This window comes from Hydra vulgaris, chromosome 04 (assembly GCF_038396675.1).
Source record: "Hydra vulgaris chromosome 04, alternate assembly HydraT2T_AEP".
NCBI classification, from domain to species: domain Eukaryota; kingdom Metazoa; phylum Cnidaria; class Hydrozoa; order Anthoathecata; family Hydridae; genus Hydra; species Hydra vulgaris.
In genome coordinates, this window is record NC_088923.1 from 46,952,847 (window position 1) to 46,980,509 (window position 27,663).

The 27,663-nt window shown below is 27.9% G+C and overlaps 1 protein-coding gene across 1 annotated transcript; it reads left to right on the forward strand.

Moving 5' to 3' along the window:
- The first annotated feature begins 10,545 nt into the window (after positions 1 to 10,545).
- LOC136079098 (uncharacterized) lies at positions 10,546 to 11,731 on the forward strand. The gene is made up of 2 exons (XM_065794819.1): positions 10,546 to 10,885; positions 11,001 to 11,731. Exons 1-2 carry the CDS (start codon positions 10,835 to 10,837, stop codon positions 11,385 to 11,387), a joined length of 438 nt encoding a protein of 145 aa, XP_065650891.1. The 5' UTR covers positions 10,546 to 10,834; the 3' UTR covers positions 11,388 to 11,731.
- The last annotated feature ends 15,932 nt before the right edge of the window (positions 11,732 to 27,663 follow it).

Below are 27,663 nucleotides of genomic sequence, written 5' to 3' on the forward strand. Positions count from 1 at the left end.
AAACAACATTAGTGTTATGTCTAATCCTAAACTTACGGAAAATGAATTATTAGACGCAGTCTCTTTGTTAAAGCCCAAAAAAAGTGTAGGTTTCGATTCTATAAGTAGTAATGTCGTTATTAAATCGATAAAATACATCACAATTCCATTATTACATATTTTTAACTTATCTTTAAAACATGGTGTTTTTCCAAAAAACCTAAAAATTGCAAAAATCATTCCAATTTTAAAATCAGGCGATCCTTCTGAAGTTGCAAATTATCGTCCAATCTCAATTCTTAATTGTTTTTCTAAAATATTAGAGCGAGTTATGTATAATAGGCTTTATTCTTTTTTAAATGTAAATAATATTCTTTACCATAAACAATTTGGATTCAAATCTGGCCATTCCACCGATCATGCAATCATTCACCTTGTTCAGGACATATTTAAATCGCTTGATGAAGGCAAGTATACCCTTGGTCTTTTTATCGATTTAAGTAAAGCTTTCGATACAGTCAATCATCAAATCCTTCTATCGAAACTCAAAAATTATGGTTTAAAAAATACTAACTTGTCCTGGTTCGAGAGTTATTTGACTAATAGGAAGCAGTATATAGTTTATGATGAAGGAAAAACTAATTATGAGACAATTACATGTGGTGTTCCTCAAGGATCAATTTTAGGGCCACTTCTATTTCTTGTTTATATAAACGATTTAAATAAATTTTCTAACATTTTAAAAACAATTTTATTTGCAGATGATACCAGCTTGTTTTATTCCAATAAAGATATCAATATATTATTCCAAACATTAAACAAAGAACTAGACAAACTAACCCAATGGTTTAAATCAAACAAGTTATCTTTAAATATTACTAAAACAAAATACACTTTATTCCATCGCCTACATAAAAAATCAGATATTCCCTTAGAACTTCCGGTCCTTTTTATTGACCATCAATTAATAAAGAGAGAGCAATCAATAAAGTTTTTAGGCGTATTTCTAGACGAAAATGTAACCTGGAGGGAACATATAGGTGTAGTTGAAGATAAAATATCAAAAAATTCAGGTATAATGTACAAAGCAAAGCAGTTATTACATCGATCTTGTTTAAAAAACATTTACTTTTCTTTTATTCATTGCTACTTAAGTTATGCGAACATTGCTTGGTGTAGCACTAACGCGACGAAAATAAAAAAATTGCTTAGCAAACAAAAACAGGCTATAAGGATAATTTCAAACGTAGATCGCTTCTCACACACACAAACACTATTTAATGAACTCAATATCCTAAATGTGTATAAACTACACCTCTATCAAGTTCTTATTTTCATGTTCAAATTTGATAAAAATATATTACCAATCTTATTTTATTCAATTTTTGAAAAAATAAATCACATATACCCTACTAGATTTTCAAAATACAACTACATTCAATCCAAAACTTATTATTCCGCTACTAAATTCTCTATTGTAAACCGAGGACCAAAGTTGTGGAACATAATATTAAATAATGAAATGAAAACTAATTATTCTCTAAACCAATTCAAAACAAAACTTAAGCAATTACTTTTGTTAACTGAAAATGAATTAAATTTTTTCTAATAAAACTTCTTTATATTAGAAATCAATAATTAATAGTTAATTAATTAATTACTTTAGGTTATTAATACATAATTAATCCATAATTGTACATATATTTTTATCATTTTAAATGATAATCTTCTTTTTGAGAAATTTATTTTTTATTTTTGCGTTATTTATTAATCTTTTACTTTTATTTTATACTGTTTATTTGCTTTTACTTAATTGGCATTGAAAAGTATTATAAATATAATTAAATAAGTTAAACTATAAAATGCTCTACCAATAAAATGTTTTTATATAAAGTCATATCTTCTTATTTTTCAAACCAATTCTTAAATGTTATTTTTGTCATTTAATATTTTAATAAATTTTGTTTCTTTTATTTTACAAAGCAATTGTTATACCTTATTTTTTAAAAAACTATAAATTTTAAACGATATGCGATATATTTAAATTTTCTTTTATAATATATATCAGAGATATATACATTGAAACTATATTTTATTATCAAACTATATTTTGTCTAGTAATGACGCATTTTTTGGGGCTTAATGATAAGACTAAATTTGTCTTATTCTTGCCCCGGTCATGTAATTATTTTTTTATAAGTTACGACTGTAAATTTTTTTTTTATCGGCAAAAGTGTGTAAAAATAAAATAATAAATAGCGAAAATTAGTTATGCTAACAGCAGCTAATCTTCATAACCCAAAGTAGTAGTATGCTATTGTTAGTGTTTTTTGTAGTTTTACTGTTGTTTTTGCTCTGAATTTTTGTCTGTGGTCTCACAATTCTGGTTCTGTGTGTTTCTTACATGATTCCCATCAAAAGACAAGCGAGGGAAGCACAACAACTATACTCTAAAGCTAACAGCAGATATGAGAGAGATTGTGATTACTCATGTTGGCTCATTCAAGGGGTGTTCATCCAACTACTCACGCAAAAAGTCTAGTCGCCTCTACCTGCCAGAAATACTCAACATTACGAAAATGTTTAATCTTTTCTTTGAGCAGCATCCTGGTGTTACTTTTTTATATGAGTCGGAAACTAGAACCATATTCAACGAGTACTTTAATATTTCATTCGGGTACCCTAGGTCTTACACCTGTTCTGCCTGTGATGAGTTTCAAGCAAAAATTAGCAGCATTGACTCTCAGCTTCTTGCCCGTTCTGGTGATGAGGCGGATATACAGGCAAGGAAGGCTAAGCTCTTTGCAGGAGCCTTCTCAAAGCAAAGCAGAAATATTCTACGAACGAAAAAGGACAGCAAAGAACACAGGTAAGCAAGATCAAAAGTCTTTTGCAATCGCCTTTGATTTTCATAAGGAGCTGCCTGTACCAAACAAGATTGCCAACGATGTACTTTATTGACGCCAGCTGTCCCTTACTCATTTAACATTCACGAGCTTGCAGGGGACAATGTGTACTACACATTTGATGAAATAGTTGACAAACGTGTACTAGTTGACAAATGTGTACTAAACATATAATGAAACAGTTGACAAACGTCGTTCAGACAATGTGGCTTCAATCCTGCTTCGTTTCATTTTGTGTTTCACAGAATGTGAGGACTATTTAAATTTTTTGTGATGGTTGTGCCTGCCAAAACAAAAACTGGACAGTGTTTAGGTTCTTATTTGCTCTTGTGCATCTTTGGAAAAGGTTTAGCAAAGTGAAAGTAATCTTTCCAATCCGTGGTCACTCTAATATGGAATGCGATCGGGATCTAAGCTTGGTTAACAAAACAAACCTGATTGATGTTCCTGATCAGCCAAACCGTCCAATCATAGAAGTTGTTTTCTCTATAGACCATCCTATGTTCATGCATTTTAGAAACACTTAGCATAGGCATTACGAGTCTGCAGTTTTATCACCTAGAAGAAAGACTCTCCCAGCAAATATAAAAACGGTGTTGAAGTCCAACTTGGAGAAGAATTACCTTCAACCACGAATACCCCTGACCAAGTTTGAGGGCCTGCAAATGTTGACGAGGTTCTGCGATCCAAGGCACCATGCATTCTTTGATAATCTTCCTCTTGATAGCAGCATGCCAAACAACCTCCATAAGCAAAATTCAGATTCGGAAGACGAGTCTTAGCCTTATTACATACAAATCTTGTCAAAAAAAACAAAAACTCAAACACTGTCAATAGCTAATGATTTTTGTTGTAATAAACAAGTTTAAAAAAACTGCTATGGTATGTTGTGTCCATTCAAATAACTAATCGTACAGGCATCAAAAATAAAAAAATCAACTTCAATTCCATCATACCTAGCAATTTACCACAGCAAAATAGGTATTATAATCCATTTTACATTGACTGTGTACATTGCAATTCAGCTTGTAGAAGAAGGTCTCAAGTTAGTGCTCTGTAAAGGGGAAAAAAGGCAAATGTCCATGCCACTCATGTGGTTTAAACCCTCCACATTTAATTAAATTATGCAATCTAGACAGAGAACTTCTCATGAATACAAAGGAAGTGATATATCTTTAAGAAAAAATACTTAGTGTCCCAAGATATATAGTAACAACAAACAAGCATCTTTTAAAGACAAAATTTCTTTTATCTCAAAAGTGGAAATGTGTTACATATGCCTTTTTTCCTCTGTGTCTTCATATATAATAAATTGCCTTTTTATAAATTTATATTATATATTATTTAATTTTATATACTTTATTTTTTTGCAAAAAAATTGGATTTGTTTTTTATTTAAATTTAACATATATTTAGAACACATATATATACAGTGCTTTTTTTATCCTAAAACGCATAAGAACGGTGTTCTAGTACCTTCTTTTAGTTGATAGTTTTCTTTTCCTTGCTTTACTTTTTTTTTTTTTAATGATCTTATTTCATTTAAATGCTCTCATTTAAAAAAAACTGTAAGTTTGCGTTCAATATATAAAATTTTTCTTAAAATTTGGTAGCTAATTTCTGAATCAATTTTCTATATAATAAAAATACAAATTAAATTTTGTTTTCGCAAAAAAGAAATGTATATTAAATTAGACTTAACAATAATGTAAACATAACTTTGATATAAATGACAAATAGATACATACATAACTTTGATATAAATGAGGACGTTTTCAAGCAAATAAACTCAAAGAAATTATTTTTCTTATAATTGTATATGTTAAATTAGCTCAATAGGCTTGTATATTAGACTAAAAAAAGAGAAGATATAACATTAACGCTCAGCTGACATTCAGATAAGCTGAAATAAAAAACTTGATTAAATATAAAAGAAAGAGAAATGATTTGTGAATTCCATGAAAACCTTGGAGTATCTCCATTTCTTCATGTGAATGTGGACGAGGGTTTTCACAGATGAATTTAGTTGTCATGCAATTAGAGCTTTATTAATTGTCAAAACAGTTTCGTTTCTGTTATTTGTCAAATCAGCAGGACCACCACTAACAATCGATCCATCAAAGTATGTTTATTTGAGGTAACTTTGTAAAGACATCAGCTGAAGAAAGAAGACGAGATAATTTGTATGACAAAAATTGGAAAATCTTGGATTTTTTTATAGAAGTCAGTTTATAGTTTTAAATTTTGTGTCCTATACATAAACTAATTTAAAAATTACCAGCTAATTTTTTCTTTACTTTTTGACATATAAAAACATATAAATAATAATAATTTGTAAATACAAGATGTTTATAATTAGCTATATAATAATTTGTGATCCTTATTATTTTTTTTCGTTCTGGATCTGCAATAATGTAAAAAACTACAATCATTCACTTAAGCAGATGTAAAATATTTCTAACACGATATAATTAACAAAAACACATGTAAGTTACATATATTGTTTTTAACACAACATATGTATCAAAAGTTTCTTAAATTTTTCAATTAACATTGCAACTAGCTGCTTGTAATTAGGGTTTTTATAACTTCCTAGGAATCCACAAACTACATCACAAAATGTACACTAAACTTCTTTTTTAACTTTTATCAATGCTCTATTGAGTTTCTCTGACTTCAACATTGCTTTAATTTGGGATCCAATGACAGCAGGTATTGTAGAAGATGGTATGTCTAAAAGCATAACTCTCTTAAGCTTTTCTGTACTTTGTAACATCATCATACAAAAGTAAAAGTCATTGTTGTTATTCTTAGGCTCCATTATACTCTAGGAAAAGCAAAAGACATTGGCTTTCTTCTACCTCGTAACCATTATCGTAGCCTTTTTTCCAATATAATATCCAGATACATAGGAAAACATATCAGAAAAATTTCGACATCCTCTATTAGCCATTATGAGAAGAACAAAACTAACCTAGTCAATTAAAATACCTATATAATGCTCATTTGGTAATTATTCTTCGGCTCCTTTATATTCTAGGAAAAGCAAAAGCCATTGGCTTTCTTTTACCTCGTAATCATTTTTTTAACCTTTTTGTCCATATAACATCCAGATACATAGAAAAACCTATCTGGAAAATTTCGACATACTCTAGTAGCCATTATGAGAAGAAGAGAACTTATCCAGTCAATAAAATAAGCGTATAATGCGCATTAGGTACGTGTTTAGTTAGATTAAGATGTTTTTAAAATAAATTACTTTAGTCTTGAGCACAAACTTTAAATGCGTATTTGATAAGAGGCATTTAAAACTTTTTAAAAGATTTTACAGCACAGAAACGGAAAACGACGTAGTTAAAGGACCAAATAATTACGTATTTTTTGCCTGCAATATACGCAATATTATCTGTTTTGCAACCCACTGCTTTTATTTCCTTATCTAAGTATAGGCTGCGAGAGAAGCACACTAACTACCTCCCATGCAATGTTTTGTGTGGCACTGACAATATATAGTTGCTTAGTTGCCGGTTGGTGCTAAAAACGTTATAACTTTAAAACTTTAAAAAATTTTGCATCTTTGGAATTAGCAGAGAAAGTTAATAAATAAACAATAAAAAAACCTAAAGTTGGCAAATATTTAGTAAAAATTTGTAACACTGGGTAAAGAATGAATTTAAATACTCGTTAAAGTTTAATTCAATCATTAATCGTAGTAAAAATTAACTGTACTTTTTTAAAAATTAATTGTACATTCATAATATATGTAGCTCAGTCTCTTTTTATTCTAAACGAATCATTTTACACTGTTAAACCATGAGACAGTTTAACTTTTAATAAGGTCTCGTACAAAACTCCGCTCAAAGTTTAGTTCGGTTGAGCAGAGTTAGATTTTTAGGTTTGGCTGAGCAATGTCAGATTTTAAAAATTAGTGCCAAGTTTTTAAAATGAAGTTTGTATTTTTTATATTCGCAACATGTTAAAAGTGCTGCAGATGAGTTTGCTTAGACTAGGTAATGACGTATCTGTCAAATTGTGCAAATTCTGTACCATGTCTTTTGATGTTAGTCGTGTGAAGTTAATGTTTTTTTTCTTATTATTTAGAATTTTGTATCGTTTTAGATTTTTGTTTTATGAAATAGTTAAATTATGTTTATTTAAACAAAATAATGCTTTGAAAACTTTGAAAGTTTTTTGTCATTTATATAAAAGTTATGCATATATTTTTATCAAGTCTAATCTGATATACAGTAAACCGGGGTTACTTGTCTTACATTCATTGTCTGAGTATGTTCAACAATTGAACATACTCAGGCAATGAATGCAACAAACCACCAGCTTATTCAAATTTAAAATGGCAACTTATAAAGCTAAACTTGTTTTATTGAAACTTTGCCGAATTGTGTCTCGAAAGTTAGTCAAAGTAACAGTTTCCAATTCACCAAGACATTTTGCTAGCCCTAGCGCCTCTTATTGAGTTTCATCTGTTGTACGTTCATCAGTAGTAATGGCATCTAAAGCAGATTGAATATTCTTGTAACCCTTCAAAAAGCACTTGTTGCATCAGCATGTGTTGACCAAAGTAAGTCTGATTTTTCAGGCAGTGCTGCATTTTCTTTATTTAGCGCTTTAGTCAGGATTGTACATCGATGAGTTGAAGCGCTAAAGAATGTGTAGATCCGTTGCACAATATCAAAAAAAACAAGGGCTGAACTACTGACTGAGCAATGCAAAGTGTGTAAATAGCATATTCACAAACAGATTAAACATGAGCCTTAAAACCATTGTAACATACAGACATATTCGATGCATTATCATACTTCTGACCCCAACAGTTTAATAATTTTCTCTAAGAACTCCAGTAATGCATTTGATAATCTGATTCTAGTTTGACTTTCAAACTTAATGAATGTCAAAAAACACTCAATTGGTTCACCTTTGTTTACAAAACGAACTATCACAGAGTGAACAAGTCAGGTGTTGAATCAATCACACGCTATAGTACTTTGCTTTTTGTATTTCATCAATAATAAACAAACATACTTTTTGACCCATTAAGTTAATGAGTTCATCACAGATAGTAGAAACATTATGATGTTTTGCTGCGACCTGGGTTGCCATACTTGTTAATATGTGCAGCTAAAAAAGGATGATTAAAAGCAAATTTCTTTTCATGTCTACGAAGTAGCAAAGAAGTATTTTTTTTCGTGGAGTGAACTTGAACCATTCAGTTAATTTTGTGAGTTTCTTATTGACTGTTTCAAATAAGAAGTCGATGTTACTATTAGAGTAAAACAAGTTTGTGTCATCGGCGAATAAAATTGAAGTTAAAATATTACAAAACTTATGTAAGTCGTTTATATAAATAAGAAAGAGTAGTTGTCCGAGTATTGATCCTTGAGGAACACCGTATGTGACTGTCATATATGTTGATTTTCCTTCGTTATACGATATATATCGCTTTTCTATTTGTTAAGTAACTTTTGAACCAATCAATGTTTGAGCTTTTTATACCATAATGTTTTAATTTAGCTAGAAGAATGTTATGATCAACTGTGTCAAACGCTTTGCTGAGATCTATGAAAACTCCTGTATATTTTTGATTTTATAACTTTATTGATTTTATAATGACGCAACAACTAATATCATTATATCCTAAACTTTTTTTAGGTTTTAAAAAAAACATTGCATCCAACAGTTCTCTTTCTGTATGTTCACTATTGTCTATTACATTGGTATAATGAGAATTTAAAAAAGATTTGAATTTTACTTCTGAGGTTGCTATTTTTGATGTTAAGTTAGAACCTACATTAACAAAATACTGATTAAATGGTTCTGCAATTAAAGATTTATCTGTAATAATTTTATTATTTGATTTAAAATTGATTGGATCCAATCAATTTTAAATTCCATGGAAGGCTATTCCGATTAGGATTTTTTTCCAGTTACCTCTTTAATTATGTTCCAGATCTTTTGCGTTTGCTTAACTGTTCAGAATATAACGCCCTAAAATTGATTCAAAAAGACGCTTATAGTTTTTATATTTGGTTTCATTTTCAAGTGTCCTTTTTTTGATGAATTTATTGTAACCGCTGTTTTTTTTGGACGACATTAGAATAACCTTCACGGCATGGTCGTCTATATTAACAGGCCTCGTAAACGCGTAAATCAGAGCCTTGGGCTGGGGGCCAATAAAGAACAACAACAACAAAGAAAAAATGTAGCTGAACATTTGCTTTTAAAAAAGCGTTTACATTAAGTGTAAGTGAACTATAGTTAATCTATTTATTTTACTTAAAAACTTATTTACTTATAACAAGCTTCCAACAATGATAAAAAAATATTACTTAGCTATAAAACTTTGTCTATAAAAACTTTCCTCAGCTATAAGATGCAAATTTTTCACAAAATCACACAAACATATAATTTATAGTATATTTTAAAATGCTGAAGTTTCAAAAAAACATAAATTGAACATATTTAGTAACAACAAAATTTGTAGCAAAGTTTTTAAAATATTTCAGATAAAGATTAAAATACTAAACTTTTACCAAAATCACTAAACAAACAAAAAAATGTAAGTAACTTAGAGTTGTAGAGTTTTCGTAAGTAAAAAACACACACACAATAGGTTTACTTTGAAAGCTTTTTTTTTTTTTTTTTTTAATTTTATGTTGCCGTATAATACTATTTACAATGAGAAAAATCCTTTACACATATAATAAATGGCCGGAGCAAGAAGAAGACATACTGTCTTATCACCGAGCCCCGTTAACATAGAAGCCGTCAGTTAATATTACAATTTAAAAACTTTAAACATAAAAGTATATATATATATATATATATATATATATATATATATATATATATATATATATATATATATATATATATATATATATATATATATATATATATATATATATATATATATACACATTTCTACAAAGATATTATAAAACTTATTATAAGATATTAAAATATAGTCTGGTCGCTACATGTAAAAAAAAAAAGGAAAACTAAACATTTTGAGTGGACATTTTAATTTTTATATAGACTTGTTCCTTGTAACTTAATAAGTTTAAAAATTTTTACGTGCCACTTGGAAACTGCTTATAACTTTAGTTAGAGACAAAAATAAATGCAACTTATTGAAAGGATTTCAAGTATAAATTATCCGCCATGTTGTTTACAAATCGAATACCGCAAAGCATTGATTTAGTTTTCAAAAATTATTAACAGGGGGTTGATAATATGTAAAATTAAATGTTTTAAATATAATTATTTAAGTATTATTTCATCAAAATTTCATAAACCTTTTTTAAAAACAAATTTTATTATAATTGTTTTTTAATATTGTATTAAAATAATAAAATAGTTGTAATTTAATGAATCTAAAAAAGAAAATTTGTTCCCGTTATTTGTTTACGTTAAAAAATGTTTACTTTTCAAAAACTGTTTACTAAAAAAACGTGTTTTATTTATTTTTATTTATTTATTAATATTAAAGTAAATAATGGCGGGTAGCAAAAAAACACAGCATCTTAATCTAGTTCCTAGAAAAGAATTTAAAAATGCTTGCATACTTCATCAAGGAGAAGTTGCCCATAATAATGAAACTGCGGGGTTTTACTAAAAATGCGCTTGCGAAAGAGAAGAATGCTTGGTAAGTCACAAACTAAATGTCCAACTCAATTTATTTTTTTATATATGCCTAAAACAATGGTACGGAAAAAACAATAAATAGCATGGATTTGATAATAATATTTTTTTTTAATATAGTCAAATTCGAAATGACTTTAAAATCATAAACATTCTACCTGATACGTGCCCAACAACTCTCTTGTTCCATCAAAGATGTTACGATAAGTATGTGAATATAAAAACATTAAAAATTCTACAACATCGGAAAAGTAGAGCAGAAAAAGTTAACGAGAATGTAGGCGTGAATAATGTATCCTCATCTAAGCGCAGAATCTCAGCTCGGAAAAGAGATAGATCAGGTAAATTAAAAAACCTTTGGGTGGGAATTGCAAAGCAAATAATATTACCCTCAGTTTTCACGTTTTTTATTGTTTTATATACTACTTCAAAGTTAAAATAATTCCCTTGTTTTAGAAAAAAATTATTGCGGATGAAGAATGTTGCATTTGCTATTGCAAAAAGACTAATGAAGATAGGAACGGATATGAAACACGTACAAAATGCGTAACGGAAAGTGCAGCAAACGTGTTAAAAGAAAACGCTGAAAGTAAAGCTGACAACCCACGACTCATGGCTAGTATATCAGGCACAGAATGGCAACCTATAATTTCCTTAGAGTTATATTATCATCGGTTTTGTTACCTTAAATATACAAGACCCCAAAAAACTCCTTTTATTACAACAGAAGATGCAATTATGTGTTTGCTCTTCGACTATGTGAAAGAACACGTATTAGACAACTTAAAGATTATTCATACAAGTAAGCTATTTGAATTTTACAAAGAAAAACTGCACAGATAGAACAAAGATTTCAGATAGAAGGACTTTACAGGATGCTGTAGTTGCAGAATTCGGCGGGTCTGTTCAGTTGTGGTCACCAAAATTCGGCTATTCTTTCTTATATAACGATACTATTGAGAAAGGAAAAATCATTGAAGTTTTTTTAAAAACAATTGAGAATCTAGAAAAAAAGAATAATCCAAAACCGATTGAACAGCTTATCGATCATGTCGCAAAAGAGATTCGCAGCGAGGTTTTGTCTATGAAAAAAACATATTTTAAATGGCCTCCTAATGAAGACGAATTACTAAGAGTTAAAACTGAAATTCCACCTCTTCTGCATCAACTTTTTGCAAAAATTCTATTTTGTGCTAGAGTTAGTAAAAGTGGAATTGTCAAAAAAAACTCTCTTGGTGAAGATGTTATTTATAGCGTAACAAACGGCCATCATCGATGCTCTAAACACATGTTATTAGGGTTAAGTACCAAACGAAAAACTGGATCAAAAGAGTTAGTGAAATGGCTAAGTAAATTAGGACATGGAATTTCTTATAAGAAGTAAATTATTTAGAAACATTTCTTGCACAAAATGCAATGCAAAATCAAATTTTTAAAAGTTTTTGTCCATCTGTTCTCCAGCCCTCAAAATTTGTGACCTTCGTTTGGGACAACAACGACATAAATCCTGAAACTTTAAATGGAACTTCTATGCACGTCACAAATGGTATTGTCATTCAGTTACAAAATATTGGCCAAGTACACAAAAACGAGGTTAACGAAATAATTTCAATAAAAAGAGAAAGATCTGCCTCTGTACGTAAAAAGAGTTGCCTCTGTACGTAAAGCATAATCGAAAAGAACCAGATTACCTATGTCAAACAAACGCGTAAAAGACAGTAAGTTACTGGTAGTTTCAGAGAAGCTGGATTTCTTTTGGACCTTACTATATCTTTTTTCTAGTGATATCCCAAGCTGGACTGGGTTTAACTACCTAATTACACCTAAAAGGATCTCAGAAGACATCCACACTATTAGCTATCTTCCTGCTATTACCTCATCGCCTCCAAACTTGAGCACAGTGCTTGAAGTTCTGCTCCAGTCCAAAGCTAAAGCCGAGAATCTTGGTCTCTCAGAAATATTATTATATAAGTAATAAAAATTATTACTTTGTTTTATTTATTTACGTGGTATAAGTTATTTCTGTTTTTGTAGCGTATCTTATAAAATTATATTATACATAAAGGTTTCAAGCGAGGAAGTTGTATCACTGCATACAACTCAAGAAGAGGCTGATACAAAAGTATTCTTGTGCTCTAAACACGATGCATCTATTGGTTTCGAAACCGTTTGCATTCACACGGTTGACACAGATATTGCTATTTACGCTTTGTACTTCCAAAACCAACTTGAAATACACTTATTTGTGGATATTGGCGTTTCTTCTGAAAGGCGGACTCTTGATATAAATCTGATTGCCTCACAGTTAGGTACTGATTGTTGCAAAGGTCTTCCTGCTCCTCATGCATTTAGCGGGAGCGATTACACAAGTGCATTTAAGTACGGGATTGGCAAGTCAAAATTCTTCAAACTTATGAGACAATCTGAAGAGTACAAGTCAATTTTTTCCAAGGTTGGGGACTCCTTTACCTTTGATGCAACCCATTTCGACCAAATAGAAAAGTTTATATGCCAATTATATGGATTGAAATGCAGTAATACAAACGAAGGAAGATACCTCAAGTTTATTGCCAAGAAAGAAGCTCTGGAACCCCGAAAGCTTCCACCTACTAGGGATGCTCTAATGTGTCATTGCAAGAGAGTTTCGTATGTAACAGCAAAACGATCACTAGAGGCAAATCACAATATTCCAAAACCCAATGGATATGGATGGCGAGAAATTGGCGATCAATTTGAGGTTGAATGGATGCTCATTCCACCTGCTCCAGAAGACGTTTTGCAGTTAATTTCCTGTGCGTGTAAAAAGTCAAAATGTGAAACACTGGTTTGTCTTTGTCAATCGCATGGATTGACTTGTACGGATTTGTGCAACTGTTCGTCTTGTGAAAACACAAATGATTGGGACGATACTTTAACAGAATATTATTCGACTGATTCCGATGCAAGTTCAGGATTTTTTGAAACTGATTTAATATTTATTTATGATATATATATATATATATATATATATATATATATATATATATATATATATATATATATATATATATATATATATATATATATATATGTATATATATACGCACACACACATACACGCATGCAAAGAACCGAAAATGTGTTAATCCTTGATGTAAATGAAGTCATCAATTAAGAACTTCGACCCTTGTAATATTTTCCCTTTTAAAAATCTGTTCACGAAATTCTTTTTGGTTATTCTTTTTTTTATTCACGAAATTTGGAAAAATTATTAGCGTGACGTCATCAGTACCAAGTAAGGGCTCAAATTTGACCCTTTAAGCACTTTTAGAATCGCTCGTAAGTTTTTCTCAAGATTTTTTATTTATTATAAGGTTTTCTCAAGAGGTTATCTAACGTTTGACGTAAATATGTATTTTTTAGTTTGATTTAAAAAAAATATATCAGTATGACGTCATCAGTACCACATAAGGGCCCAAATTTGACCCTTTAAGCACATTCAGAAAAGCACGTAAAGTTTTTCTCATTCAAGATATCAATCTTAACCTATTTAACTAGTTTTTGTAATGTCCACTTCATTTCCAAGAAAAAGTTACACGTAGCGTCCAGACTCAGGAAGTTTACATTTGATTCTCTTTTAATAACTGAATTATTCATAAAAAGATTGGGTAATTTTAGAGGGAGGTGATCACTCTTACTAGGTTTATGAAACAACAAAAATTTAGTTTTCAGTACATTTAATGAAAGTTTATTACAAATAATCCAATCATTAACTTTTATTAGTTCTTCATTAAATATTTTAAAAAGATCTTTTATATTTTTATTTGAGTAAAAAAGATTAGAGTCGTCAGCAAACAAAATAAGATTTAAAGTCTTTGAAGCTAAATATAAATCGTTAATGTACAACAAGAATAATAGTGGTCCTAGGATGGATCCCTGGGGAACACCACAAGTTATAACTTTGTTTCCTATTTAATTTTTTTTATACGCTATGTATTGTTTCCTGTTTGACAGGTAATTTTTAAACCAGAGTAGGTTATTGTTTAATACTCCATAGAGTTCTAGTTTTTCTATAAGTATATCATGGTCAACTGTGTCAAATGCTTTTGACAGATCAATAAAAACTCCTAGTGTATAACAATCATTATTGAACCCATCGGATATATAGTTTATTAAATCGATTACTGCATGATCCGTTGAATGTTTTTTTTTGAATGTAAATTGTTTATTATACAGTATTTTGTTTTTGGTTAAATATTCATTAAGCCTATCATACATAATACGTTCTAACAATTTTGAAAAGCATGGTAAGACAGAAATAGGTCTATAATTTGACATAATTGTGTTATCGCCAGTTTTAAAAATAGGTGATATTTTAGCAATTTTTAATTTCTCCGGTACAATACCGGATTGTATTGAAAGGTTAAAAATATGAAACAAAGATGGTTCTATGATATCGAAGATTGCTTTAACTACGTTCACGCTAATTTGATCAATGCCAGCGGATTTATTATTTTTCAGACTATTGAACGCATTACGCACCTCAGTTATATTTAAACTAACTTCTTTCATAGATATATTGGTTGGTTTTATATAGGATTTGAAATTTGTGGTGTTTTTTGGGATTTTATCTGCTAAATTTGGGCCAACTTCAAGGAAATAGTCGTTGAGCTTTTCAACGATGGTTTCTTTATTACTGATCATTTCCCCATCAATTATGAGTTTTTGTGGCAAATTATAGTTAGAACATCTTTTTTTACCAATTATCTGGTTAATCACATTCCAGGTTTTTTGAGTGTTTCCTTGTGTTTTTTTTAGCATCATAGCATAATAATTTTTTTTAGAGTGTTTCTTTGTTTTTTCAAATAAACTTTTATAATTTTTGTAATTTATTTCATTTGTAAATGATTTATGTTTTAGATATTTTTCATAAAGTTTTTGTTTTCTCTTAGATGATTTAAGTAAACCTTTGGTCATCCAAGGGCTTAAAAGTGATTTTAAATTTATAACTATTTTTTTTATTGGAAATGCCAAATCGTAATAATTACAAAACTGCGCCAAAAAAAGATCATACGCCTTATTTGCCTCTTGTGATTGTAATATAAGGTCCCAATCAATTTTTTCTGATAAGAGATTTCGAAAGTGCAACAAGGAGTTTTCATTGATCTGTCGCATTTGGATTGTTGATTTTAAAGCAGAATAATTATCAGTTATATTATTTGTAATTAAGAATATTGGGAAATGATCTGTTATGTCAGTTTTGATTATACCAGATTCTAGGAGGCAATTATGAATATTATTAGTAAATATATTATCAAGTAATGTTGATGAAGTGTTAGTTATTCGTTGATTTGTTTATTGTTGGAATTATGTCATGTTGAATTAAGGTACTTAAAAAATATTGAACATTTACATTTGAAGAATGATTTAACAAGTTTATATTGTAGTCACCAGTTAAGTAAACGTGTTTCTTTGTTATGTTGGTGTTGCTTAAAAAATTTTTTAAATAAGATTTAAATATTTTAAAATTCCCATCTGGCTTTCTATAAATAGAATTAATGATTATATTTTTGGTTGCTTTATTTGTTATTTCGATGCACAACGACTCACAATCTGTATCATTAACATTGACGTCATTACGCAATATAAAGTTAATAGATTTGTGAATAAAGATACTTACACCGCCACCAACGTGGGTTTTACGAGGTTGGTAAATTGATACGTAGTTATTTAATTCATAATTACAATTTTTTTTCATTGCTTTTTAACCATGTTTCCGTGAGACTAATTATTTTATAATCGTGGTTTAGATCATGCAATAATAGTTTTAGATTATCAAAGTTTTTATTAATAATTCGAATGTTTAGATTTAAAATTGAAAATTATTATTTATTTTTTTACTAAAAAATTGATTAGATTCACGGACTGAATAGTATTCACTTACAATGTTTTTTTCATTGAAATAGTCATCAAAGCTGCTATTTTCCTTATTAAAATTGAAAAGAAAAAATAATAAAATAATTTCGTAATCACGAAAATAAGATATTAAAAATTTAAAATACTAGGATATTAAATTATTACTTTTCTTTGAAGCCCAATCGCGTATGATTAGCTTATCATACGAGATGGTTGCAAACTTTCCTGCCATATAGATATTTTTACCTTTAAGATTAGTGGTCTTTTTAAGAATATCGATTTTATCTTTAAAGTCCAGAAGTTTTATTATTATTGTTCTTGGTTTAACTGAGTTTTTTTGGCCAGTTCTGTGTGCCCTTTCTATTTTAATGCCTTTTAGACCTAAATAATTTTCAAAAATTTTATTTACCTTCATTTCGCTGTCTTCCCAGCTTTCCCCATCGTTTTCTTTAACTCCGTCAATTCTCAGATTGTTCCGCCGTGATCGATCTTCCATTTCTCTTAGTTTGCCTCAAATTTTAATAAATGCTGATTCGTTACTTTGAATTGCGCTTGTTGTTATACACTTTAAGATCTTTTGTTATACTTCTTTAAGATCTTTTGTTGTGACTCTTTAGATTACCTTGTTGCATATAAATTACCAGTTTTTAAAAAAAATGTTTGAAAGTGTAATATCCCGTTTCTTTTCCATATTAAAGTTAAAAGAGCCTGATAATAACGTTAAAATATTGCAGAGTGACTTTCGACAGACATTATGAACAATTTTATGAAACAAAATATAAGAAAATATGGTCCACTTACAAACATTGTCATTTGGTATTTTCCAACCTTCACGATTAATTTAGCAGTATAATCGCCAAATTCTTCATAATAAAATTTAGCTTCTTCTTGCTCTTCAACTTCATTTCGCACAATATATCCAGCTATATATACTAATCCTGCTTTTGTATCTATTTGCACACTCTTTTCTAGCTCAGGCAAATTGACAAATATATCATTAGCATTACTGCTAAGAAAATATCCACATTTCTGGCAGTTATGTCCACTTTCTGCAGATAAAAAATCAAAGTCTATACCGACATTGAGACTTAGTTTTGCTCGTTGAATTCTTACTTTTTCAATGGCTTGTTACACATTGATAAAATATGTGCCTCCAGATCCTTGTCGGAGTTTTCCAAACATTTTTTCTAGTGGGTTAGTTGTAAATTTTCCCAGTATTACATAATTAAAAAATTTCTGCAACATAAACTTTGTTAGGGTTACTAAACCACAAACGTATGAGCTAAGGCTGCACCTGTATTTCTGGTGAACTGATATTGTCTGCTGGTTTGTTTGCTACTCATTTGTTCTGCTATTGTTGCAAGACTGAGTAAAAATGATAGTCTAGCATTTTCTGAAGTTGATATAACTGCTCTATTGGATCTTTATATCAATTATCAGCATATAGTCCTTTTGTATTGACAATTTTCCAGAACTTAACAAATATTTCAATCAAAGTTATGATGTCATCTGCTTCTTTTATGTTAATGTTAGATTTTAAAACAGTTACAGTTTCATCACAAAAAACTTGTAGACAAGTAGACACCTTTTGTTTTTCAATAGGTTTCGTTGTAACAGACACACTTGTAAGTTTAAACAGTTTTACAATATTATTTTTTCAAGTCTGAACAAACTTAAGATATTAAACCAACATGCATATTTAGTTTCCCTATTATATTCATAACGTAACTTTCGGCTTTTTTCTGTAATCCAGTTATTACGAACAGATTTAAGTAGATGCACAAAGTCATATAACAAAAACATATTGTCTTTGGTCAACCCTTGATTAATACATTCAAACATTTTAAATAGTGCTTAATTTATACTATTATTATCACATGTTATGGCAACCGGTATCTCTCCAGCGCTCTTTATTCCCTCTAAAACAAATTGATTTTGTTCAAATAGAAATTTAGAATCAAGCTCACAAACAGGTAAAATTCTGCAAAGAAATTGCGGTCCTCTATCAAGTGAAACTAACATAAAACTTAAAATAGTAGCTGCTAAGTCTGCTTAAAACTTAAAATAGTAGCTGCTGAGTCTGGTTTATTTACTGCTTTTCCAAAGATTGAGCCAGCATGGTAAGTAAGTTTTGAAGTTTCGAGTTTTGAAGTTAACTTTGTTAGGAGAGAAATACTTGAAAGTTCATAATCTTCCCTTAATCTTCCATATAATGATCTTGATATTGCAAAGTATTCAAATGCTCATACAATAGTTTCTGTGGTGTATTATTTTTCCAACTGTAATAGAACTCATATCACGGATGTGTTGCAAAAGATTTACTTTTTTATTGGATTTTGTTAAGTTTTTTAAAAAATTAATACCTTCTTGTAACTTTGAGCAAGAATCGATTATGAAAATCCCGTTTTTAGATAGAGATTCGATTTTATGTTTAATCCCAAAAAGTGTCCCTCAAAAGTAAGATCATTCTTGATTTTAAGCATAAATTTGTCAATTGAAGAGTTTTCTTCAAAATCCGTTGACTGAATGATCAGCAACTGTTCACCAGAAAAATACCAAGTTACATCAACTGTACCAAAATCAATTTCTTTATTTTGTAACTTCTGATGTAATGAGCTAAAGGATGTAATTTTATCAGCAGCTAAAAATATATCAAGTTCGTCGGTTAATGGAGGTGGAAGAGTAGGTATTAAACTAGGTTTGATACATATAAAAACTGATGGAGGATCACGAGACCTTTTTTTTGAACTGTCCGGTATATTGTCTTGTGGTATAGCATTCAATCAATGAGTATATTGTTCTTTTTCATGAGGAAGCCGGAAAACCTTTTCTTTATTTTCTTAATTATATTTACCATTACAGTTCGTCACACAACATTTTTTAGGCATTTTTTGTATTTATAAGCTAGATAACTGTTGTACTTTAGTTAAAAATTACTAAAGACGACGCTTGCAATAATTAAGCAAAATAGTTTTATAATATTGTTTGCCCCCAGCCCCATGCCTCTATATACGCGTTTGTAAAGCCTGTTAGTAAAAACGGCTATGCTTCAAACGCAGTAAAATTAAATGCAAATTTATGCAAACGCAGTAAAATTAAAATTTTACAGAATTTTAAAAACGGCTACTGTTACAGCACTTCAAATCAAATCAAATCAATATATTTTCACTTTAATAATAACTGTATATATATACAATCGTGCGGGACATTTACAAACAGTTATAAACTGATGACGTGTGAAGACCTATGATGGTATAAATTATAGAATCATAGGTTAATAATAATATTGATAATAATAATAAGTAATAATAATAACAATAACAGTAATAAATAGTAATAATAACATTAAATACAGTAATATAAAAAAGTATAATCTGTATATATATTTTACTATATATAGATATATATTTTACTATATATTTATCTATATATATAATAGTGATAATCATTAATAATAATGCAAAATAAAAAATATAAAAATCATAATAATATCAATATCAAAAAATATAACAAGTAAAAAGAAGGAAAGAAAATGGAGAGAAGTTAAACGACTTGGAAAAAAAAGTCAAAGAAGGAGAAGTCCTAGGAGAGTTTTGTTATGTACCAGAATTTTTTAATCATAGTATTTTATAAGGAAATTAAAATATTGAATATGTATTAAAGTATAATAAAAAGAGTTTAAAAAAAAAAAATTGTTTTAAAGAATTAAGCGGGGCATTGCATGGAAAATAGTGTATTGTTTATTTATTACATGTTACATGGTTTAGTAACAATGCCACAAATTTTAGAGCCATTTAAACTTTACAGAATGATCAAAATGAGGGTATTTGGTTGTGACTAAATGAACATTTATATATTTTTATGCTTTATTTTTAGATTTTTAGATTTTTATTTTATGAGTTTTATATTTTTATTTCTATTTTTTGGTTTTATATTTTTATTGTTATTTTTTATTTTTATTTATGAGTATTATACTTTTAGTATATTAAAAATTTAGTTATAGAGAATAGCTTGGGGATGATTGCGTAACTGATAGTTCATTGATTATTTTTATTGAGGATAAACTTTTTTACATGGGTTATGAAGACATTTCTATTTGTCATTTTGGAGAATATTTTTTTAGTTTCAACAGGAAGAGAGTTTCAACAGTGAATTGATTGATACTTGATTGAATTTATGCCATACTTATGTGTTTGTTTTAAAGGCATAGAGAGACTACAATAAGATACAGACCTAAGTTTATAACTATGAATATCATTTGTGAATCTAAAGTAGCTTGTGAAGCAGCTGGGCGTATTATTGTGGACAATGTCCCATACAAGAACACAGTTTGATAAGTAGATAAGTTCGTCAAGCTTTAAAATTTTAGAAAGATTATATAGTATGTCAGAACTAAAACTGTTAGGTTGAAAGTGAATTACTCTTAAAGATTTATTCTGGAGATTTATAAATTTTTTTTTATAAATGGATGAACTTTGTCCCCATATCTGACAACCATAGCGTAGATGGGAGTTAAAAATAGCATGCCAAATATTCACAAGGGTTTCGTAATTCACAAAATGCCTTATTTAAGCATTCCATTTTCTCGACTTAGTTTGATTGCTATGGATTTAATTTGTTGAATAAACAAAAGATTTTCATTTAATAATATGCCCAGATATTTTATTTTATCTACAATATTTAGTTTTGACCACTAATTCTAAAATTAAGTTTTTTGGTAGTTTTTTTGCCTTGAGGTTTAAATAGAACTAATTCAGTTTTTTTGACATTCAAAGATATTTTATTTGATCGCAACTATTGAACCAGTGATGCCAGGTCATAATTTAGGTACTTATTTTGCTTTTTTAAAGACTTATATACAATCAAAAGGTTAGTGTCATCAGCAAAATGATACACCTTCGAGTATTTAATACAATTGTTTAAATCATTTATGTAGATAAGGAAAAGAAGGGGACCCAGAGTTGAACCCTGAGGAACACCTATAGACGTAAACTTAGTAGTGGATGAGATATTACCAATAGAAACACTTTGTGGACAATGGTTTAGATATGACTTAAACCAGTTCAGAGCAATTACCCTTACACCATAATAAAACACCTTTGATAATAGAATTTCATGGTTGACAGTATCAAAGCCTTTTGGCAGATCAACAAACACTCCATCAGCAAGTTGTTTTTGATCCAAAGCCTCGCTTATGGTTTCAGTTATATTTATCAGTGCTTGGTTAGTAGAGTGTTTCTTTCGGAATCCAAATTGCAAACTAAATAAGCTATCTGATAGATTTAAAAAACTAAGTAGCCTGTTATACATAAGCTTTTCAATTAGTTTACCTATATTTGAGAGTAAGGATATAGGCCTATAGTTACAAGAATCTTGTTTACAGCCGCTTTTAAAAATTGGAACAACTTCTGCAACTTTAAATAAGTCAGGGAATATCTCTGATTGAAAAGATTGCTTTATTATAATACTCAAGGGGAAGCCCAATTCTTGAGATGCTAAGGTCATTACTTTGGAATGAACGCTATTGGGTCCAGTGCTTTTTTTTTGATTCAAGAGGGAGATATAGTCATTTACTTCTTGAGAAGTAACTGGAGATATAAAAAAAAGTATCAGAATTTTGGTTTTTTAGATAGTGACTGAAGTGAAATCTAGGAGGTATAATTTCTTCAGCAAGATTATCTGCAATTGAAGAGAAGTAATCATTTATTGTGTTTGCAATTATTTTCTTGTTAGTTATAGTTTTATAATTAATATTTAAACTATCTATATTATTGTTGTTCTTTGATTTAATATAAATAATACTCCTTATTCCTTTCCAGGTGTTTTTAAGGTTATTTAGATTTTCACTAAAGTATCTTACATAATATGTTTTCCCCTAGTATCGCAGTAGGTTACTAATATAATTTTTATAATATTTGAATTTTTGAAAGTATTGTAGCTTTAAATTCTCATTTTTACATTTTATAAACTTCTTGTGCAACTTATTTTTAATTTGTATTGTCGTAATGATTCCATTAGTAATCCATGGCTTTGATAGAGATTTTATTGGCTTTTTGGTAGACATTTTGAAAGGGCATGATTATCAAGTAATCGTTTAAGTGCATCCAAAAACTTAGAAGTGGAGCTATTAGCACAATAGTTCACTTGTTGGTTTATTGAAAGCCAATCAGTTTCTTTAAGGTCTTTAAGAAAACTTTTTTCATCAAAATTTTTAAAACATCTACGATATAGTTTAAGATGAGACTGTTTTAAGTTCTTGCATGGAAAGGATATGAACTGAATAAGATGGTCAGCAAGGCATACTGTTAGGTTACCTGATTTAGTATTAGGGGTGTGAAATTTTAAAAATATATTATCTATGAGTGTCTTTGATCTTGGAGGAATTCTGGTTGGTTGAGTAATTAATGGAAATTGAGAGAAAGAGCACATAAGACCTAGAAAGTTAGAAACATCATTGCGGGAGTCATATTTTAAAAGAATAATGTTGAAGTCTCCTAAAAGAATATATTTTTATTCTCTAGTGATAACTTGTCAAGTAGGGTTTGTATATAAGTGATATTGAACTCACTAGTGTTCACACATGGGTGGCGATAAATGCAACCTACAACAATATTTTTTTCTGATGGCAGTAAAATTTCAATAAAGGTTGATTCTATTTCTTTTTTTTTCTGAATTTTGAGGTCAGATCTCAAGTTTTAATTTAATTCAGATTTTATATATATAATAGTTCCTCCTTTATTAGAATGAGAATCAGTACGTTCAAAGACATAGCCATTTAAAGTGATATCAGTTCTAAGTGTTTTATTGTGATTTAAGCAAGTTTCAGGTATAGCAATGATATTGGGTTTATTATTCATAAGGGAAAGCAGAAGTTTTAGATCATCAATTTAATATGTCAGAAGCGTCATAAAATAAATGAGTAAAAGTATTTGCACCATTTATAGTGATCTTTAAATCTTTATCTGTCAGAGAAGAGTATGGTAGAGTGTTTTCCAAGCATTTAAAACAGTACCAATAGCCAGTTTCAGTCATCAAAGAGTTGTAGAAATTTTTATCAACATTATTACACCTAATGTGGATCCACTTATTGCAAGAGTCGCACTGTATAGCTTTTTGATTACATGTTACGGCTTATAACAAACACCACAAGGAGACTTAACAACCATATTATTCACTTCAGCATTTAGGATAATGAAGATGAAAAAAGGTTATTTGGTTCAACTAAACTTATATTTGTATTTTTATTAGGTTTTTATTTTTAATTTATGAGTTTTTTATTTTTATTTCTATTTTCTGAACTTTATATTTTTATTTATGACTTTTATACTTTTATTTTATTAGTTTTATTGTATTTGGTTTCAAATTTTAGTCTATATTATATATTTATATACTAGTGAACACTATGCATTACTGTGTGTGAGTATTTTGATGAAAAGTAAGAATGTAACAATATTTTAAAAGTAAAGAATGTAACACTTTTTAATAATCTGTTAGAGTTCAAAGACATAGCCATTTAAAGTGATATCAGTTCTAAGTGTTTTATTGTGATTTAAGCAAGTTTCAGGTATAGCAATGATATTGGGTTTATTATTCATAAGGGAAAGCAGAAGTTTTAGATCATCAATTTAATATGTCAGAAGCGTCATAAAATAAATGAGTAAAAGTATTTGCACCATTTATAGTGATCTTTAAATCTTTATCTGTCAGAGAAGAGTATGGTAGAGTGTTTTCCAAGCATTTAAAACAGTACCAATAGCCAGTTTCAGTCATCAAAGAGTTGTAGAAATTTTTATCAACATTATTACACCTAATGTGGATCCACTTATTGCAAGAGTCGCACTGTATAGCTTTTTGATTACATGTTACGGCTTATAACAAACACCACAAGGAGACTTAACAACCATATTATTCACTTCAGCATTTAGGATAATGAAGATGAAAAAAGGTTATTTGGTTCAACTAAACTTATATTTGTATTTTTATTAGGTTTTTATTTTTAATTTATGAGTTTTTTATTTTTATTTCTATTTTCTGAACTTTATATTTTTATTTATGACTTTTATACTTTTATTTTATTAGTTTTATTGTATTTGGTTTCAAATTTTAGTCTATATTATATATTTATATACTAGTGAACACTATGCATTACTGTGTGTGAGTATTTTGATGAAAAGTAAGAATGTAACAATATTTTAAAAGTAAAGAATGTAACACTTTTGAAGTTTATAAACTCTAACAGATTATTAAATATTTGTAGTCTAAAATATAGTTACTTATAAAATATAGTTACTTATAAAATTATAGTTACTTATAAAATTATAGTTACTTATAAAATTATAGTTACTTATAAAATTATAGTTACTTATAAAATTATAGTTACTTATAAAATTATAGTTACTTATAAAATTATAGTTACTTATAAGAATCAGATAGTAATATATAATATAATAGATATATTATAAATACTATATAAGTATTATGATACTGCTTAAATAATCTTTATTTTAAAATAATAACTAATAATAAACCATTCGTTGACAACAGATTTAGTTGACAACATTTGGTATAAAAATTCGTTGACAACATTTAGTATTAAAATTCGAAAACCATTCTTTGACAACAGATCATTTGTCTATTTTCAGCTATTAAATGCGCGTCTAACTAATTATTAAAATTATTATAAAATTATTGAAGTTATTGAAATTATTATAAAATAAACTTTAAGTTACAAAAAAATATGTTTCCAATAAAATAAAAAAACTTTTTAATGTGAATAAAATATACTTTTAGCAAAAGCTACTTTAGTGTGGTTTGTTTACAATTTTTGGAGCTTTTTTAAAAATATTTTGAGCTTAGAAATATTTTCAGATTTCTTTTTTTAGGTAAATATACCTTTAATCTTTTTTTACTGTTTACTAATATCAGGATTCACTTTTTAAGGTTTAGAAGAAATTTTAGATTTAACCTTTTGTACGCAGTTGCTAAGGACCTTACCAACTGCATACAAAAAGTTAAACCATAAATTTCTTAAAAACCTGAAAAAAAAAAAAGAATTCTGATATTAGTAAAAATTTTTAAATTTTAGCAAATATATATAAAAAATATATATATAAAGAGTATCTTTAAAGGAAATGAGTAACATTACATATGAAGCATATATATATATTATATATATATATATATATATATATATATATATATATATATATATATATATATATATATATATATATATATATATATATATGCTACTTATGTTATACTAGTCATTTCCTTTAAAAGTACTCTTTTCTGTTATATATGTGTATATACATAGATAAGTGTTTTTACTAATTTATTATTGCTCTGTTTTTTTAGAACATTGAGCACTCTGTTTGTAGAATACATACTAACATAATTTATGTATATATATATATATATATTTATGTATATATATATATATATATATATATATATATATATATATATATATATATATATATATATATAACTGTCATGGTGGTAAATGTGTTTTATGAAAACAATTGATTTTAAAATACCGACATTTAAAGACCTCATTCATTTTTTTTAAAGATAAATATTTGTTATAAATATTATCAACTTTTATCATAAAAATAAATAACTTTAATTTTGCACCATAATGTACATAACAGACAGTCGACAAGGTTAATTGGATGCAGTGCTGTTGATTTATTTGATATTATTGACTAAATCAACTGTGCGAACATCTATTATCTATTTTTAAAAATTGATAGATGTATATATATATATATATATATATATATATATATATATATATATATATATATATATATATATATTTATATCTTATATATATATATATATAAGATATAAATATATATATATGTATATATATATATATATATATATATATATATATATATACATATATATATATATATATATATATATATATATATATATATATATAAATATATATATATATATATATATATATATATATATATATATATATATATATATATATATATATATATAAATATATATATATACAGGCACGGATCCAGCTTTTTTTGTTACTTTAGATAACTAACTTCCAGACATAGTACAAACTCCAAACATTTATATGTTTATATTTATATAAAATAAGGACCCTTTGCAAAAAAATTGCGATAATTGGAGTCAGTGAATAAAAAAGCCCTAAAATTTTGACCACAACTACCCCAAGTAGTATTATTTCTCAGCGTTCAAAAATTATGACCATAAAAAATTTAAATCCTCTTGATTCGAGGGGGTTACAAAATTATATGGTCATAACTTTGGAATGTTCAAAGATTAATGTATGAAACTTAAAATTTATCGATGAATATAATTTTAGTTAAGAATAGTAAAAAATGTATTATGTAAACTTGCTGCTCTCACGTTTTGGGTAAATGTGGCTGAGATTTTAGGGCTTTTTTGTTCCCAGGCTCAAATCATCGCTGTATTTAAACTATGTTGTATATACTATACTTATATACAATGAGAATAATATACAGAAAATGTATGCAAAGAAATTTAGTAATGAAATATTATTTGGATATTAAATTTATATGCATTATATGCATACATTTTTATAATTTTTATAACATTATTAGCTATTTAAAATAGTTAAGTAAACCATATATTATATGTTTAGACATAGTTTACTAAATTTTAGAACCTATTATGTAAGTTTTATTGATTTAAATATAACTATATACATATATTTAATCAGCAATGCATATATGTATGCTTCTCACACATATAAAAACAAGACATAGGTCACTTCAGCTAAACTTAAATATAAAAATTTAATGTCTTAATTTAAAAAAAAAAAGTGAATATTCGGATCTGAGAAAAAATCCAAATCAAAGTAAGGTATACATAAATTAAAAACCAAAAATTAATAAGTTTCTACGCTCAGACTTTTTAAAAAAAAGTTTCAATAATATATAAACAAATTACACTTTTTAACAAGATTATTGTCGAAGAGAACCATTTTTTTCAAAATTTACTTTATTTAAAAGTAAATGTAGTTAATTAACAAAATATTCTTGTTTATTTAAAATTAATTCTAGTTAATTAAAACTTGTATAAAAAAATTCTATATTAAGTTATTTAAATATAAATACGTTAAAAAAAAAAATTGTACACGTGACTAAATCTTATCATCTAAATATTAAAATGCTAATGAATATTAGTGCGCATAGTTACGCCTAAT

What these genes read in the sequence shown, in the direction of transcription:
- LOC136079098 (XM_065794819.1), top strand. Translation starts at nt 10,835, where the DNA reads ATGTATCCTCATCTAAGCGCAGAATCTCAGCTCGGAAAAGAGATAGAT. An exon ending in TCGGAAAAGAGATAGATCAG is followed by an intron (nt 10,886 to 11,000) that starts GTAAATTAAAAA and finishes CCCTTGTTTTAG; the next exon opens with AAAAAAATTATTGCGGATGA.